General features: G+C 39.8%; 1 protein-coding gene across 1 annotated transcript; it reads left to right on the top strand.

Annotated features, from left to right (window-relative positions):
• Positions 1–3339: 3339 nt before the first annotated feature.
• On the top strand, positions 3340–17958 carry LOC108433853 (IgGFc-binding protein-like). Its single transcript, XM_017708688.2, has 15 exons — positions 3340–3389; positions 3532–3579; positions 4520–5695; positions 5774–6108; positions 7056–7629; positions 7762–8366; positions 8499–9069; positions 9834–10435; positions 10700–11264; positions 12095–12291; positions 12398–12533; positions 14383–14711; positions 15382–15940; positions 17653–17686; positions 17783–17958. Exons 2-14 carry the CDS (start codon positions 3534–3536, stop codon positions 17655–17657), a joined length of 5700 nt encoding a protein of 1899 aa, XP_017564177.2. The 5' UTR covers positions 3340–3389; positions 3532–3533; the 3' UTR covers positions 17658–17686; positions 17783–17958.
• The last annotated feature ends 159 nt before the right edge of the window (positions 17959–18117 follow it).

Below are 18117 nucleotides of genomic sequence, written 5' to 3'. Positions count from 1 at the left end.
TAGAAGTCAAAGGTGTTAACCACTACACCAAACACAGAATAGTCATGACTCATATCCAGGAGACCATTCCAAACACTGTAGACCCTCTCCAGTTTGCATACTGTTGGAACCGGACCACAGACGATGCGGTGAACACTGCTCTTCACACAGCCCTCACACACCAGGAGGGAAAGGACACGTATGTCAGAATGCTCTTCATTGACTACAACTCAGCATTTAACATGGTCATTCCATATAAAATATCAGAAAAGCTCACCCTTGGACTGACACCCGCACTCTGCATATGGGTGCTGAACTTTCTAACAGACAGACCCCACCAATCTTTCCTTGAATACAGACAAGGCCAAGGAAATGATCCAAGGAGGAAGCGGGAGCTGCACACACCCCTCTACGAGGGTGAGACAGAGGTGGAGAGGGTGAAAACCTTCAAATTCCTTGGCATCCACACCCATGAGGATCTCACCTGGTCTAACAACACACACGTCATCATGAGAAAGTCCCAGCAGTGACTGTACTTTCTGAGAAGTCTGAGAAGCCTGCATGGCAGCCAAAATTCTCAGCACCTTCTACAGGAGTATGATCGAGAGTGTTCTTACCAGCTCCATCACTGTCTGGCATGGAAACTGCACTGCTCAGGACAGAAAGACTCTCCAGCGTGTGATCAAAACTGCACAGTCCATTTCAGGAGCAGCCTTCCCCTCACTACATGACATTTATCATGCCAGGGTCATCACGAGGGCCCGCAACATAATCAGGGACAGTACACACCCCCAGCACAGACTCTTCACACTCCTACCTTCAGGCAGACGCTACAGGAGTGTGAAGTCCAGGACTACAAGAAGCAACACTTCTCTACAAGCTTGTGAACACTTCACTCACTACCTCTTCCCCCCTCGCATTCTGAAGCGGTTTAACTTTGGCCAACCTTGCACTCAATAACTGCACCTTACATACACTGTACCACTGTTGTCAGAACACTATGGTTTACATCTGTTACTTGCAACATGCACTTTATGAACAGCTGCTCTACATACTTGCACATGTAACTTTAATTTTTCTTTCAACTTTGCACATAAAACTACTTTTTTTCTTTTTTATTGTTGTTTTTAGCGTTATTCTTATATTGTCTATTTTTTTCTATTTTCTTTTTTTTATATAAAAATATTTTATATAAAGATTATATTTGGTGAATGGAGGAACAGCAAAGTATGAATCTCATTGTACAGTGTAACTGCCTGTTCTGCTGTGCATATGACAATAAAACTCTTGAATCTTTTACTACTACTACTTTTACTACTACTACTATGTTTACTACTACTGCTACTACTACTACTCTTACTGCTGCTACTACTACTACTACTACTACTCCTACTATTACAGCTGCTACTACTATGTCTTCTACTGCTACTACTTCTGCTACTTCTACTACTATTATTGCTACTACTACTTTTAGAATTACATCTTCTACTACTACTTTTACTATAACTGTTCATAATATTACTACTACTGATACTTCTACTGCATCTACCTGTCATACTACTACTTCTATTGCTGCTAATATCTCTACTACAACAATTACCTTTACTACTATTGTTGTTACTATTAACACTACAACTACTTCTACCACTAGTACATACTTTTACCAATAATAATAGTACAAATAAGACAATTAATTTACATAATGTAGTTATTAATATAATCACAGCAACTGTTAATTAAAGACATAATTTGTCTCGTCTTAATTGAGAGAATTAACATATAAATTGATAGAGACCACAACATAATTTTAAAATAGAATATTTTTCATGTTCTTTGATTAATAACACATTTTTTAAAAGCAAGGAAATAATTTAAAAATCACACATTTTGTAGAACCTGGATGGCAAATTGATACAAGATTTTCCCAGGATGACGTATTGGTAGTCTTCTGAAGAGATTTTCTTTTAGGTGCTATAAAACTAAAATTGTTCTTAGTTAATGTCACCTAATTATGCATAGATTTGTGTTATCATCCTGTACATTCTACATTCGTGCACGTATATGGTTTAGCTTTCCAGTAAGAAAGATCCTATGTTGTCTGTCACTGACACTGGTGTATAATGAAACAATGATAGCACAGACCAAAGTAACACAAAATTACCCAACCCATGAACATAAAGGGGATTCTGATATGTGTTTATTTAAATTCCACAGCACAAATGTAATCATTTTATTTAATGACTTTTTTATGTAAGGGTTCAAGCGATTGAAACAGCTTAGTCAAAAAAAAACTTGTTGTGAGGCTTTAAATGCTTCAGAATCTGGTTGCCATCACCACCAGCATGAGCAATTCTGGTTCTCTAAGTTTCTCTGGTGCACATCAAACCACTCTCAATGACTTTATGTACATCCAAACAAATGAATACTGCAGATATTTTTTAAAAATCAGGAAAATTCCAACTTCAGGGAAGTTGATAGCACCCAATTGTCAGAAATTACCACAACACACAAGAATAGTAAAGCTGCAGTACAGGCCTGCCAGAGCAGTACAGAGGAAGGCCACCATACAAAAAGCAACACCTACAAAATATGTTACAATATAATTTGTTTAAATATATATATTAAATGAATATTTTATTTATATTTTGAAATATATCAACAACATATCACTATATTTTAGTTCGTAAAGGAATCCTAAATTTGGTGTCTTTGTGTCACACATACAGGATGTCATTCCATGCAAACAATACTCAGCCAGTTTGTTTGAATTTGCTAGGAGATACCTGGGTAAACAATCAAATGGTGCTACAAGTTCATAGCATATAACCTGAAATGAAAAAATGCATTTAAAATAATGAGGACAGCATAACTTTTGTTATCCTTACACCCTGTGTATCACACAAATATGACACTTTTCCATTGAAAGAGGTATGAAGGCGAATTCTGATGTGCCTTTGGTGAAGGATGTGAGCTGATTCTTACTGAAGAGTGTTCAAAATGTGTCCAAACTGTCTTATAGCCCGAGGCCAAAGGGAGGCAAAGGTAAATACTTGCATTCCAACATTTTGATACCTGGCCCAATACACAAACCAATATATCCAAATGTATATTTGCTGTTGGATTTCCAGTGTTACTTGCACTCATGCAGAATGTAAAGCTGCCTCCTGTCACAGAATATTTGATGTATTGCTGATATGAAATATTTGCTGTTGGATATATGTTTTATTGGTTCTTGCTTTCCTCTGTCTGACACATGTACATAATCTTGATTGTGTCCTTACGAACAGGGATATGCCACTTATTAGATCCTGTTTCTGACAAATGCTTAAGTAAACATATGATAATAGGCTCATCAGCAGTACTATTTAAACCTCTCATTAATCAGAGGTATCACCCATTCGTGGTTGCAGGTATGTACGCTACTTCACTTTGATTGTGAAAATATCACTATTATGATATAATATTTAAAAATACGTATTTATATATACATTATGAAGGGCTGAATCCATCATAAAAGATTGTTAATAGATTAAGCTGTTCCTATTTTTGCAGACATGGGGACTCAAGTTCTACTCTGCTTTGGCATTCTTGCAATAACAGGTAGGCTGATCTTTTTGTTAGCTTTCGGATATTTGTAAATATAAGACATGCTCTATTAATGTTACACTACTACCACTAATACATTTTGAGAGTCCATATTGCATATTATGACAGTACAATTTAAATAATAATTTTTGAGGAGTTACCAGAGACACAAATCTCACAATAAAGCATTTCTTTCACAATTCTTTAGTAAACAAAGTGTCATAAAATGTACAACTTCATGTGAAATGTAAAATAGCATGATCATTTAAATAACTTTGACTGAACAAGCTACTTATAGCTCGTCCATATACATATATATATATATATAAATATATATATATATTGTATGTTGTACTTCAGCATTGTGGTTAACGTCACGGTGTACAAGTCGTGTGCTATATTGTCTTCAAGATCTGGTGTAGGACCAGGCTTTTTTCTGCAATAACACTGTGTGGTTCCACTGTTTAAAGGCTTGTTATCAAGCAAGCACTTAAAAGCTTAAAGCTTTTAAGAACAACCATCTCTGTCCTGCCATAGGTTTTTTTTTTTTTAATCAACTAGCAACACCAGAAATAAATGGGTACAGAGTTCTAGTTACCCTTACATTCACATTTTGGCCTGCTACCAGATATTAAAAGACACAACAGGCAGATTGATAAAATTTCTGTTGTTTATTTTAGCCAGTCAGATTTTGAAAACTAAAAACTGAATGTACCTTAAAATTTATTTGCCATACATACTTCGTCCCGACCCTGAGGGAGAAGCGGCTTAGAGAATGTGTGTGTGTGTGTGTGTGTGTGTGTGTGTGTGTGTGTGTGTATACTTCGTGATTGGCGATAAAGCCTTCTTTGGTCAGTTACAAGTAGTGTAATTACGAATTTCCCAACTGGCAACAATGACTGATAGATCATTTGGTTCAGTTGTATTAATTAAACATATTTCTTTTCTCCAGCAGTCAGTGGATGTCCCATCGGCCGGGAGTTCATCACAGCTTTCATGCCTAATTATGTACCTGATGATGCTAACACCAAACTCACACTCTCTATCACAGCCCAGGAGTCTGTAGCTACTGTAGCAGTTGAGGTAAATGGGCTAAACTTCAAACAGTCAGTGAAGATCGAGAAAGGGGCCACCAAATGGATCATCCTCCCACCAAGTACTGAGATTCACCAAGATGGAGTCTCGGCCAAAACAGTGCTAATTACAGCTGATGCAGACATCACGGTGGTGAGCTCTAACATCAAGCCATTTACTGGGGACAGCAGTGTGATCTTCCCTGTTAACCAACTTGGCAGAAGCCATGTGGTCTTCACCCCAGATGGAGGACCAATGAAAAAGATTGTGGCTATCATCAATGGCAAGGAGGCCAACACAGTTGACATCCTTCCATATTCAGACCTGATGCTTAACAGCATGAAACACTTGCAGCAAGGAGTCAAAACAACCATTAGCCTGTCCCCCTATCAAGTTTATCTGCTGCGGAGTGAGAAGACATTGACAGGAACTAAGATTGAGTCAAAGCTCCCACTGGCTGTCCTTTCAGGACATGAATGTCTCAGCATTGTAGGCACCTGTGAGCATGTCTATGAGCAGCTTGTGCCAGTAAAGGACCTCTCTGATGAGTACCTGATTCCTGCTATGCACTTGCTCATTGGCAAGGACACAGCCCACGTGGTCGCAGCTGAAGATGACACTGATGTGACTGTTTTCCATGGGCCCCTTCCAATACACAAGAATCTCCGCGCTGGAGAGCTTCTTGACATTGAGGTTAAACTGCCAACCATAGTCCGAAGCAACAAAAAGATCATGGTTATGTACACCAGCAGCAACGATCCTTTTGATGAGTTCCTGACTAACATCATTCCCACATCAGGAATGTCCAAATCGTGGACAATTCACTCACAAGATGATTATGAGAACTTTGTAGTGATTGTCTCAGAGAAACAGACATCTCTTTTTAACTTGTTGCAGTGGAATGTTTTTCCTGCAAACACTAAATATTCATGGTCTATTAAACCAATCGGATCACAGAAAGGGCCTATAACCATATCTGGGGACTTACTTCAAGCTGTCTATGTTTATGGTGGGAAGATAAGGCATGGCTATAGCACAACAGGAGTCTGCAACACAGGTATCAATCAATATTTTATCTTTAAATGACGTAAATAACTTACGAAATGCCAACCATTGTTTCATTGGGGTTTTCCAGCTCCTCGACTGCCCACACCTCCACCAGACCCATGTGTAGCCATTAAATGCCGCGAAAGACAGCAGTGCCAGAAGGGAGTGTGCATCCCCATTGAATCAGCAACGTGTTGGGCTGTTGGAGACCCTCATTACAAAACATTCGATGGGAAGCGGTTTGATTTCCAGGGCACCTGCACCTACACCATGTCCACCACTACAAAGACTGAGCTTGTCCCTTTCATTATTCTGGCGAAGAATAACCACAGAGGGAGCAACAAGGTGGCCTACGTGAGGACAGTATCTGTCAACGTGTACAACCAAACAGTGGTCGCCAGCCAGCAAAGGGGCATGGTTGAGGTAAGGGTAATAAACAGATTCTATGGCTATGAAGCGATTAAAGCTTTAATACACGGCTAAGAAGTGGCTATTTATGACTTAATATACTTTTTCCATTGACTAACATGACTTTTCAGTGCTATTTTTGCCTTTATTTTGAAATATAAAAAACATGAAGAAAATACACTGTACATTTTGGATTACATATCATGGGGTAGGCTGTTTTCCATTCTGTTAAAGTGAAAACAGCACAGACAGTTTCATGCTCTTAGTCAGGAGCTGAAATGTGTTTTCGCTTATGGTTTCACTGGTAGAGTGAGTTCACGTTGCCTGCTAAAGCTCACAATATTTGAAAAGTGGGTAAATAATGTTGCATTTTTGCCTTTGAAAAATGGCATTTGTTGATTTTTTATGTAATCCTGCTAACAGTCATCTTTGTTTGTAAAAAAAAAACAAAAAACTGTAAGTTGATGACTGCCTTTTTCAGTAAATGGATAACAGTTGGCTTTTTTGTATCCTGATCCTGATGTAACAAATCACATGTATGCTATTAATACTCAAATCTGAACATTTTAGAATATGCCTCACACTCAAGTACTCTTTACTACTCTGAGGAAAAATATCCATAAGATCTTAGCCATTAGAATTCTATTCTGTATGTACTAACTTGCCTGCTCCCTCAGAGTGGTGCATCCAATAATAAATGCCCAAACAAGTGCATGCACACGTTACAATTTATCTGTAGGCAGTTTTGAATGAGTTAAAGAGGACAATGTATTGCCAAGGATAATTGCATACTTTAAAGCAGTGGTTCTCAGGCAAGTTCTCAGTTTCCGCCCAAGTTGTGAGTCGCAAAAATGTTGACCATAAGGTCTCTGAGGAGTGGGTTGAGAACCACTGCTTTCGAGTTAAAGAAAAAGAAAGAAGGAAGAGTAACCAATTGGAGAAACTGCAAATGCTTTTTCCAGGTAAATGGTGAAGTCACACACCTGCCTATAACTCTGGCTGGAGGAAAATTACAAGTTGTGCAGAGGGGCTGGAACGTGTTCATAACAACAGACTTTGGCCTGGAGGTGAAGTATGACTGGAACATGATGCTGTACATCACGGTGCCCAGCACCTATTTCAGGTCCCTAGGTGGACTTTGTGGAAACTACAATGGTGACCAAAGGGATGAGTTTACAAATCCCACAGGAACAGTACTCTCCACTGTGCTGGATTTCGCCAAGAGCTGGAAAGTGTCCGACAATGATTTGTTCTGCCATGATGACTGTGAGGGAAAGTGCCTGAGCTGCCCTGCTGAACTTCAAGAAAAGTACACAGAAGAAAAGCACTGCGGTCTTATGGTAAAAGCAAATGGGCCATTTGCTAACTGCCATAAGGTTGTAGATCCAGACATATACGTAGATAACTGTGTATATGACGTGTGCATTAATAAAGGCATCAGAACCTTCCTTTGTGACAACATACGGAGCTATGTTGATGCTTGTATGGCAGCCGGAGTAAAGATCGATGCAACCTGGAGGGTGCTGTCAGATTGCCGTAAGTGATTCTCTGAACAAGTTAGATGATGCAAATGGTTATATGTTTACATTTCTGGAGATATAAGCAAATAAAATAGAGTACTAAAGAAGCATGCACCATCTTTGTCTATGTCTTTCCTGATGTTAATAGCAATGCAGTGCCCAGGAAACAGTCATTATGAAGCATGTGGAACAGCCTGTGCTGCTTCCTGTGGGGATCGAGATGCACCAGCCAAATGTAAACAGCCTTGTGTGGAGGGCTGCCAGTGCAATACTGGCTTTGTCCTCAGTGGAGACAAATGTGTGCCGCTGAAGGAGTGTGGCTGTACCTATGAGGGCCGTTATTACCCACCCGCTAATACATTCTGGGGCGACAAGGCGTGCACCAAGAAATGTTCCTGCAATTCACAAACTGGACAGGTCACATGCATGACCACAAAGTGCAAGGCATCACAAGTCTGTGACCTACGGAACAGTGTGAGAGATTGCTACCCTTTGTCCTACGGCCATTGCCAGGGCAGTGGGGACCCCCACTATCGAACCTTTGATGGGAAGACTTTTGATTTCCAGGGCACTTGCACCTATTACCTCTCCAAACTGGTTACCACAACTGATGCCTCACTGGTGCCCTATGAGGTTCTTGTCAAGAATGAAAACAGGGGCATGAACAAGGCTGTTTCCTTCACCAAGACAGTAGAGATTAAAATTTATGGATACACCATTATCCTAAGTAAAGACAACTATGGTAAAGTGATGGTACGTGGCTTATTCTGTGAAATAAATATCCAACAACATGAAATCATTATCATTTATAAGCGGAACGCTTATATGTATTGCAAACCAAACTAAACATAATGTCAGTAAAATTTGTACTTGTGTTTTTTAAAGGTTAATGGCCTGTTTGTGAATCTGCCATTTGAAAAAGAGGAAGGGCGCTTGTCTGTTTTCCGCAGCGGCTACTTCGGCACTGTTAAGACAGATTTTGGCATGACCGTGATATTCAACTGGGACAGCCATGTTTCAATAACTCTTCCCAGCACCTATAGCAACATGGTAGGAGGGCTTTGTGGAAACTGGAATGGCGATCAAAATGACGATATGGCCATGCCTGACAGAACTATCACAACAAACCCAACTGCATTTGGAATCAGCTGGAAAGCCAGAAATGACTATGGTTGCACGGAGGAGTGCCAGGGCAAGAAGTGCCCCAAATGTGATGCTGCTGAGCGGAAGAAGGACATTTTCACAAAGGGCTGCAGCCTTATTACAGATAAAAACGGTCCATTTAAAGGATGCCATGCCAAAGTTAATCCTACCCAGTTCTATGAAGATTGTGTATATGACATGTGTATGTATGGTGGTCATACTACAGCCCTCTGCAATTCTCTTTCGGCCTACACAGCTGCATGCCAAACGGCACTCACCATTGTGGAGAAATGGAGAAGTGATACCTTCTGCCGTAAGTGCTCACTTCATAATTTGAGAGCATTACGTAATGAATTGGGCCCTATTTATGTACTCTTAATATCCTTGCCAGCCTCATACCTCTTGTTTAAATAGGAATTTGATACCTACCATTGACGCATGACCATTCAAAAGTTTGGAATTTTTTGCATTATTTAAAAGTACTTCATATACAATATTGTTTAACTGTTTAATTCAGTACTTTTCATGAATTTTGGGTACAAGTAGTTATACATGAAAAATAATATCCTCCAATTATCTTTCATTATTTACAAATTTCTGTCAAATTGATCACCACTTCATAGATAGAATCCTTCTCTTGATGGCTGTTTCATTATGTTCATTCTTGTTGCTATACAGCTTGCTATGCAGCTTCCTGTCCCATTACAATCATCTTTAGTTTCGTTCACCATTCTCAAAATATCTGTAACTTCAAGCTTTTCATTAGTCATTTCATTGGCTAGCACCACACTGAGTGAAGGGGTGAGGGAGGACAAATAAGTTGTCCTGGACTCCCGGACACAGGCGGCTGTGGATTTTCCAATAAGTGGAAAGCTTAGATGGCCGCAACTCTGAGGTTGGACAGGACTAACATATTAGAGTCATTTTTATAAGTCTCTTTACAGCTAAACTGATCTATGTTACAGGAAAAATTGATTTATTGATTTCAAATGTTTGAATGGTGCTTGCAAGCTTTTGAACATTGATGAGACCCCCTGTACATCTAACTAACTGCTCTGTGATACTGTCTCTCCACAGCTGCCGCTTGCAAAGCTAACAGCCACTATGACGTGTGTGCTGCTGGATGTCCCCAGACTTGCAGTGGCCTCGCTGAACCTATCGCATGCCAGGGTGCTCCTTGTGTGGAGGGCTGCGTATGTGACAACGGCTTTGTCTTAAGCAATGGTGAATGTGTGGCAATGGAGCAATGCGGGTGCACCTATGAAGACCAGTACTACCATCTGGGCCAGATCTTTTACCCCAAAGACCAGTGCAATCACAGGTGCATCTGTGGTGACCAGGGACGAGTCAAGTGCAATGAAAGCTTCTCTTGTGGTCCTAATGAACGGTGTGAGATCCGTGGTGGGGTCAGGGCCTGCCAGCCTGAGGGCAAAGGATCTTGCATTGTATCTGGCTCTGGTACCTACCACTCATATGATGGCAACCAAATCAATGTGCCTGGGAACTGTGTGTACAGAATGGTGGAGATTATCCAGATTGGAGACCAGAAGCAGATACCTTTCAGTGTATCAGTGCAGCAACTGTCTTCTCTTGGCGAAGCCATGATCACAAGGAAAATCGACATTGTAGTAGCTACGTATAAGATCACACTGATTCCTGGTCTTCTGTGGGAAATAAGGGTAATTTTTTCAAATAAATTTGAATTAGTTTACCAAGAAACCTTACCAAGGTATATGACGCCAACTGCAGGGACAGTAATTTTACAGAAGCATGAGATTTAGTGTCTTTCTCAAGGGCACAATAGGAACAGGAAGAGGCTATCTGCAGGGATTGAACTTAGAGCATCTTCATACATTTTTTGACTGCTAGGGTACCATGAATTCAACATTCAGAGTTGAGTAACATGAATAAATGGAAATTGTAAACTTGTTCTTTCTTGGCAGGTGGACCAGATCAAAGCAGTTCTCCCGCTTATACTTGAAGGCAGCCTGGTGAAAGTCTACAAAAGTGGCTTCTTCATTATTTTGGAAACAAGCTTTGGACTGAAGGTGACTTATGACACCATGGCCATGGCCATAATTGAAATTCCATCCACTTACAAAAAAGCTGTCCAAGGTCTCTGTGGCAACTATAACGACAAAAAGGAAGATGACTTCCTCTTGCCAAATGGTAAGCAGGCTCTCTCAGCTGAGGAATTTGTGCAAGGATGGATGTTGGTTCAGGAAGAAGTAATCTGTCAAACAGGATGTGGTTCCCGATGCCCACAGCCTGACAAAGAGAGTCAAACAAAGGCCGAAAATGCTTGTAAGATTCTAATTTTGGACAAAGGCCCATTTGCTAATTGCCATTCCAAAGTTTCACCCACAACATTTTATGATGCTTGTGTAAAGGACGCTACATCACATCCTGAAGATAAGACCCTTGTTTGCCACCACATCCAGATATATGTGGCTCACTGCCAACAAGCTACTGTCTCCATCAACATCTGGAGGAATGCAACCTTTTGTCGTAAGTAGCTGTGTGCTCCTAAGTAATAGTGTTTTCATGGATTACTTTTGCCCATCCTTAACAATGTGTAATAATTTTAATATGCATCTAAATATTTATACTTAAAACTGTATTGCCAATATGCTCCTCTGTCTCTTCCAAGGGCCTCTCATTTAACATTTTTGGTGGAAATCATAATTTCCAGTCAGAACAAAGCACTTGGATGCATCCAATTAAAGCAGGCAGGGAACTCAAATAATTGGGCTTTTAAATAAATCAGTTACAGATTTTAAAGGTTATTATTTCTGAGGTTTATTTTGTTAGGGGACAGCATGGCAGGCATGAAAAAAATATATTTTATATAAATTATATTAAAAACTTTGTTTTTATTTTCTGAGCCAAACAAGTCTGTGTGAAATATAAACAGAGCATTATGGAATATTTTTTCAACATGTCTAACATACAAAATATGAATATATACAAATTCCAATTCCATGGTTCCAAGTTTGAACCTCAGATTTTAAAAAAATGCATCAAACCTCAGAATAAATGCATTGTTATGTCCCTGATGCAAAAATGAACATATTAACAAATTACCATATTAACATTAACATTAATATTTGATCTCAAGACAAATATTTAGGCTCTCTTTATTTTTCCTGTATCAAAATATATATCATATCAAGAAACAACTGTTCCAATGTGTATTGTTACACCCCTGTTCCTTATATGATATATGATGTATTATAGGGATTTGATTTTATTATTTTAATATTACATATTATAAATAGACAGCTAATTTAATGTTGCATGAATTTTCTTACATTTTTTCTCTCTTTATCCATTTCCAGCAATGACTTGTCCTACCAGTTCTCACTATGAGCTATGTGCGGACACCTGCTCGTCCACTTGTGCCAGCCTTACTGTGTCACACACCTGCCCAGTGTGTCTGGAGGGATGCCAGTGTGACGAAGGCTATGTGTTTGATGGAGGCGAGTGTAAGCCTGTAAGCGACTGTGGTTGTCTGGTAGACGGCAGATACTACAAGGTAAATTTCAGTTTGTTTGTGTTCTGTTGATGATGGCCAGTCTGACTAGAGAAATCACACTTGATTTTAGCAGTGAAAAAGTTAAAGATGTCTTTTATTTGTGTAGTCTGGAGAGATGTCAGTCTTGGGAGACTGTAAAGAGGTCTGTAGCTGCAAAGCTGGACAGTTTTCATGTGAGCCAATGCAATGCAAAGAAGATCAGGTCTGCCGCAACAAGGATGGCATTCCTTCATGTGTGTATGGTAGGTACAGTCCTGTTCTTATACAAGAGAGCTGTGGCCATAACAAGAATTAATTAACACTTTAGGCTACATGATAGCTACATAAGCCCATCATGACAAGTGGCACAGACCTACATAGACACTTGTAAACACTTATTTCAATTGCTGGCCATCTTTGATGTCCAGTCAACATAACATTTATATTAAGATAGATGCACTAAAAAATGTAAACATGCATTACCATAGTGCAGAGATCATATTTTCCACTGAAAACACAGGCTTCCTCTTCAACAACATCCAAGAAAACAATTCACGGAGCTCTACATAGCAGCTTATTTTATTGAGCTTGAACCTATTTCAATATTTCAAATATACTAAAATAAGCTAATGAGACGATTACGATGTTACAATGAAGGTCTAAATTATACAGCAAACAGGTTGCTAAAATAAATAATTGATATTGATATTTAAAAGTACGGTGGTGTCGAATTTATACTCCTCATCTATCCAATAAGAGCTGTTCAAGTAGCAGGTAGCATTCTGTTGCTGTAGCATGCTATGGCTTCCCCACACCATAGCACAGGTTCATTTTGGCTCACTGAGGCTTCATTGACACAAGGAGGAATCAAAGATTCAAAACTAAGCTGGTAAACATGTGTATTTGTGTGTCAGTCTGTTGATTTATGCAGTTTTATACGTGACTACACAGGTTCATTCTGGCTCATTGAAGATTCATTGACACAAATCCAAGCAGACAATTATTTTTTCTTTTTTTTGTATGTGATGCTGTTAGCTAGTAATCATATCACTGTTAACACCAGATCATACATTAGCTTAGAAAGAAGGCTAAACCACCTACAATTTGGGCTCACTGACGCTGTACCGAGACAAGTTTAGAGGATAAAGACTCATATCTGAATGAGAAAAATCGAGAGGCTGTGCCAGAAGGACAGCATCTTTCTGATTATCTGATTGCTAGAGCAACGCGCAACTATACTGTTATCCAATTTATATTCTTCTTCTTCTTTTTTGAAGAACATCCATTTGTCATTTTTTTCCATCCCTCGTTCCTTCCATTGAGTCCCATTCATTTTCTCCACCACACAAACTCTATTATTTATTTGCCTGACAACAACCAACGTACATGTACTCTGTCAGCACAGGTCCACAAGATCAAATCCACCGCGTTACTGACCCGCACGTTCCATATGTACTTTTTTCATCCCTCGTCCCTTGTATCGACTGTATTTCTGCTTGTCCAAACAACACCGTTTCACATACACTCAAGGAGCCCCCAAGCACGAATTCACTCTTTTATTACATCCCTCGTTTCTCGCATACACTTCCATAGTATCTGCTGCGCACCTATCCCTCGTTTCCTTCAGGAAAGGCACAATTCTAGTTAAAGTTACAGTGTTGCAGGGTAGTGGGGGTGAGGTTTGGAAACAGGGAGTAAAGGGGCTTTTACAATTTGTATAATCATGCATATTCACAGATCACATTTTTGATGAATGTTGAGGTTTATGGATGCTCCTATTCCAGTTTTTGGTAGTTTCCTGGGCATTGCAATAATACATAAAAATATAAATATTATTTACTTTAAGCTACGCCACACATCAGCAGCATTATGTCACACTGTGACACAAAATAATCACCGGACATTGGTGTCATGTCAAAGTTGACACAAGCAGCCTTCAAGACAGACACCACCTCGCAGAAAGCCTTTATTAATTTTTGTGTACATTTATGTCAGTTGTCATGATGAAGTGTCATGTAGCATTATGAACACTGTCCTCTAGTGTTACCCAAGAATTTTTTGACCTAACATTTGCTTCCATTTACTTACCTCTGCTCTCTTGCACTGTTCCAGACCCGTGCATCAAGATGAACTGCCGCTTAAAAGAGGACTGTGTGGAGAAGGACCGTAAGGCGGTGTGCGTGCCCAAGTCTATGGCCTCATGCCGAGCTATTGGAGACCCTCACTATGAGACATTCGATGGCAGCCTGTTTTCTTTCCAGGGCACCTGCTCCTATGTATTGGTTAAGACATCAGGTGAAGACAAAACCCTCACACCTTTTTCCATCATCAACAAGAACCAACTTGCCCTTGGAGCACGGGGTTCTTACATGAAGTCAGCCATCATAAAGCTCCCAGGTCATGAAATTGTCATCACTCATGGTGAACGTAACAAACTGATAGTGAGTATTATGTTGGCTCATGGTCACAAAATCTTACTTGTTGGACTAAGTGGAGTTAACGCATACATAGGCATTGAATAAAAGTAATACTTCAATATTTATGAACTGTTGATTCCAGTGATCGCAAGATAGCATAAGATTACATTGTACTGACATAAGGACCCTTAAAGTGACAGATATCTGTTGCATTTACAACAATGTTATGAAGCATCATTCCAAGGCCTTGTTAAGAACACCATATTTCAGTTCTCTACATTTCTACAAAAGAATAGTGATCACAAACCTTGGTCCTGCAGCTCGACATTACTTGTAGAGAAGATCCAACCACTGCACACCTACTCCAGCCAATTAACATCTTCATATGTTCTTGACTGGCTGGATCAAATGCATTAGTTTCAGATAAGGGGATCATTCAGCACGTTAGACGCAGAGTTAGTGACCACAGCTTTATGTTAACATATCAGCATAGTGGTCAAATAAAGTGTTACTGAGTTTACACATTAGCATGGTAATGAATTACAATAATACAATAATGATATTCTAAACCTTATGGCCTGAATGGGCTAAAATGCTTTCAGAGTTTGGCAACAAATGCTACATATAGGCCATTAAGGGCTTGTGGTAAGTGTGGAACCTAACAAACCATATTTCCTCTTTCTCTGCTCTCCAGATTGATGGTAAAATATCGTTTCTCCCTGTGAATCTGAACTCTGGCAACATCACGATAACTCAGTCAGGTATCACTGGAACCCTGAAGACAGACTTTGGCTTGGAGGTCACCTTTAACTGGGGTGAGTTCTTCAAGGTCACAGTGCCCAGCAGCTACTACAAAAACCTGGTGGGCATGTGCGGAACCTATAACAACGACCGAAGTGATGACTTTGTCACACCAGCTGGAGATCTTGTGCCGGACATTGTAGAGTGGGCTGCATCCTGGAGTGTTCCTGACAACGACCGTGCATGCTGGCACTTCCCAGCCTGCACTGAACAAGAGAAGCAGCGCTACCGTGGCCCCGAGTACTGCGGCGTGCTTGTAGACAAAACAGGACCCTTCGCTAAGTGCAATGAGACAGTCACGCTGGCCCAGTTTCCAAATGACTGTCTCTTCTATGCATGTCTCACTCATGGAAGCCGTGAGACTCACTGCAAAGCCCTTAACAGTTATGTTAACTCCTGCATGCTGGCTAAAACACCAGTCTCACCGCAGTGGAAGCAGATTACTAAATGTCGTAAGTAACATCTGCATTCTGAATTTCTGTTCACTCCCTTAAGCCATACACACACATTTTCTGAACAATTTCTCCATCTGGGTCATGCGGGGTGCTGGAACCCACCCCAGTGGTCATTGAATGGAAGACAGGAAACATCCTGGACAGGTCGGCAGTCCATCACAGGGCCGACATACAGACATTCGCACACACACCTTGGGGCAATTTAGCATGTCCAATTGGCCTGGCCGTGTGTCTTTGGACTGTGGGATGAAACTCACCCAAACACGGGGAGAACATGCAAACTCCACACAGAAAAAATCTTGGTCACCAAGATGAGAATCGAAGTCAGGCCTTTCTTGCTCTGGAGCAACAGCGCTACCCACTGCGCCACAGTACCGCTCTTAAGCCATACACTTCAAAGAAAAAAGATTTTACATCTTTTTGCCCAAAACGAATGAGGTGGTTCAAGGTTGCATGCTGCTGTGTGCCCTAGCCGCTAAACAGAACTCCTAGAGAACAACCTTCCTACCAAGTATTTGAAAACTATGGAATATTAACATCATATTGCAATCATGTTAAACCAAATCACAGCTGTGAAGTTATTTGTGATAACATAGTACACAGTAATAGAACAAGTGTTCTATTGCTTTTATGCAACAGTCAAATAAACAAAGTAAGCAATAAACTGGGCTGTGAACGTGGCATTTAATTTAAGTGTTACCAATTTCCTTTGCAATTTCTAATAGTTGCTTAACAAGCAGCTTGTTGTTACGTCAGAGTAACAAACTCTACTCACTCACTGCAGACTTCTGTAACCCTCGCCTTCGAAATACAGACTGAGCCATAAAACTGCCGCAATATCAAGTTTAGCTCACTTTTGTCAATTTTTGCCAGATCAATATTAATGTTGTTTTGTTCCAGCCAGTCTGTAAAGCATCTTACAGCCTATTTTGTTTGGCGAATGGTGTTGGGTTCATTTCTGGCTGATTTCAAATGGTTTAGCTGTTCTTCTGTCACAGCTGCCGACTGAAAAGCTGCTCAGTGGGGATGATAGTTTGGGAATTTAGTGTAGTCTCATCTTCAGAGTCTGACCAAATCGGCTGTTGGTCAAATGGGATCATAAAGTATCTTTTTTCTGTTTGTGAGCAAAGTAAGAAGCGAAAATGTTTAAATGGCTGGAGTGTCTCCTACAGCTGTCGAAGTTGTTGCTTAGAAACAGCGTCTCAGTGAAGAGATACAGGGTTTTCAGAAAAACGATGCTGTTAATGCAAAATAACATCACAGTTACAACGCTTCTCGACCAATCAGCTTGCGTGGCTGGAACTAATATATAGATATATATTGCTGTTGTCAGAACAAAACCTTGTATCTCCGTTTTTGTCGTTTTTCAGTTTTTGACATAATTTGAAAATGCCTGCTGCTCTTTACATTTGGTGTAAATTTCAAGATGAGTGAACCAAAAGAAACATCCCAAAAGACTAGGAAAAAATTCTGGTTCCATTGACTTAAAAAGCATAAAAGTATAAAAAGTAAAGTAGGTTTTTTCCTTCTCCTGTAAAGTTATCATTTTGGAGATTTTGTTCCAGCGATATATACATGTTTACTGAATGTCATACATAACCATAGCATGCTAAGCCTGCATTTACTGATCACATCTTACTTAGACGTTCCATCATACCTCTGTTTAATATTAATACTTTAATTCTCTTCTTTCTTCTTCACTCCCACAGCTTGAATAAGACGAGCCTTTCTCCAGCAGAAATGGTATGAAGCGGTTTCATAGGCTGAATAGCAAATCAACGATTATTGCGAGATGTCTAATCTCTAATGAATAATATTGCTGTGTTTACTGTTTTGCAGATCTGATCAAACGAATTGGAGAGGGAGTCCGAGTCCTACAGTCAGTCAACTCTGATTATCTGAACTTATCTTTTATCTGATTGAACAGCTAATGCAATTAATCTGTTTATCTGTTTGTTAGATTATGATTTATCTGTTTTTGTTTTTCTTGTTATTAAAAGCTTGCATCAGCAGTACATTTTACTGTGTAATTCATCTTCTTCTTAAGTCTTCCTGTTTGTGAGTCAATAGTCAATATAAATTTCAGTAGGAATTTGATACAAAATCAGACAAACTCTCAAATATATCAGTAAAATTACTGTAACTGCTGCACAGCTCTGAAGGAACTTTCACAC

This window comes from Pygocentrus nattereri, chromosome 24, assembly GCF_015220715.1.
Source record: "Pygocentrus nattereri isolate fPygNat1 chromosome 24, fPygNat1.pri, whole genome shotgun sequence".
Classification (NCBI taxonomy): Eukaryota; Metazoa; Chordata; class Actinopteri; order Characiformes; family Serrasalmidae; genus Pygocentrus; species Pygocentrus nattereri.
The sequence above is the reverse complement of the archived record's forward strand: the minus strand, read 5'-3'. Positions and strand labels throughout refer to the sequence as shown.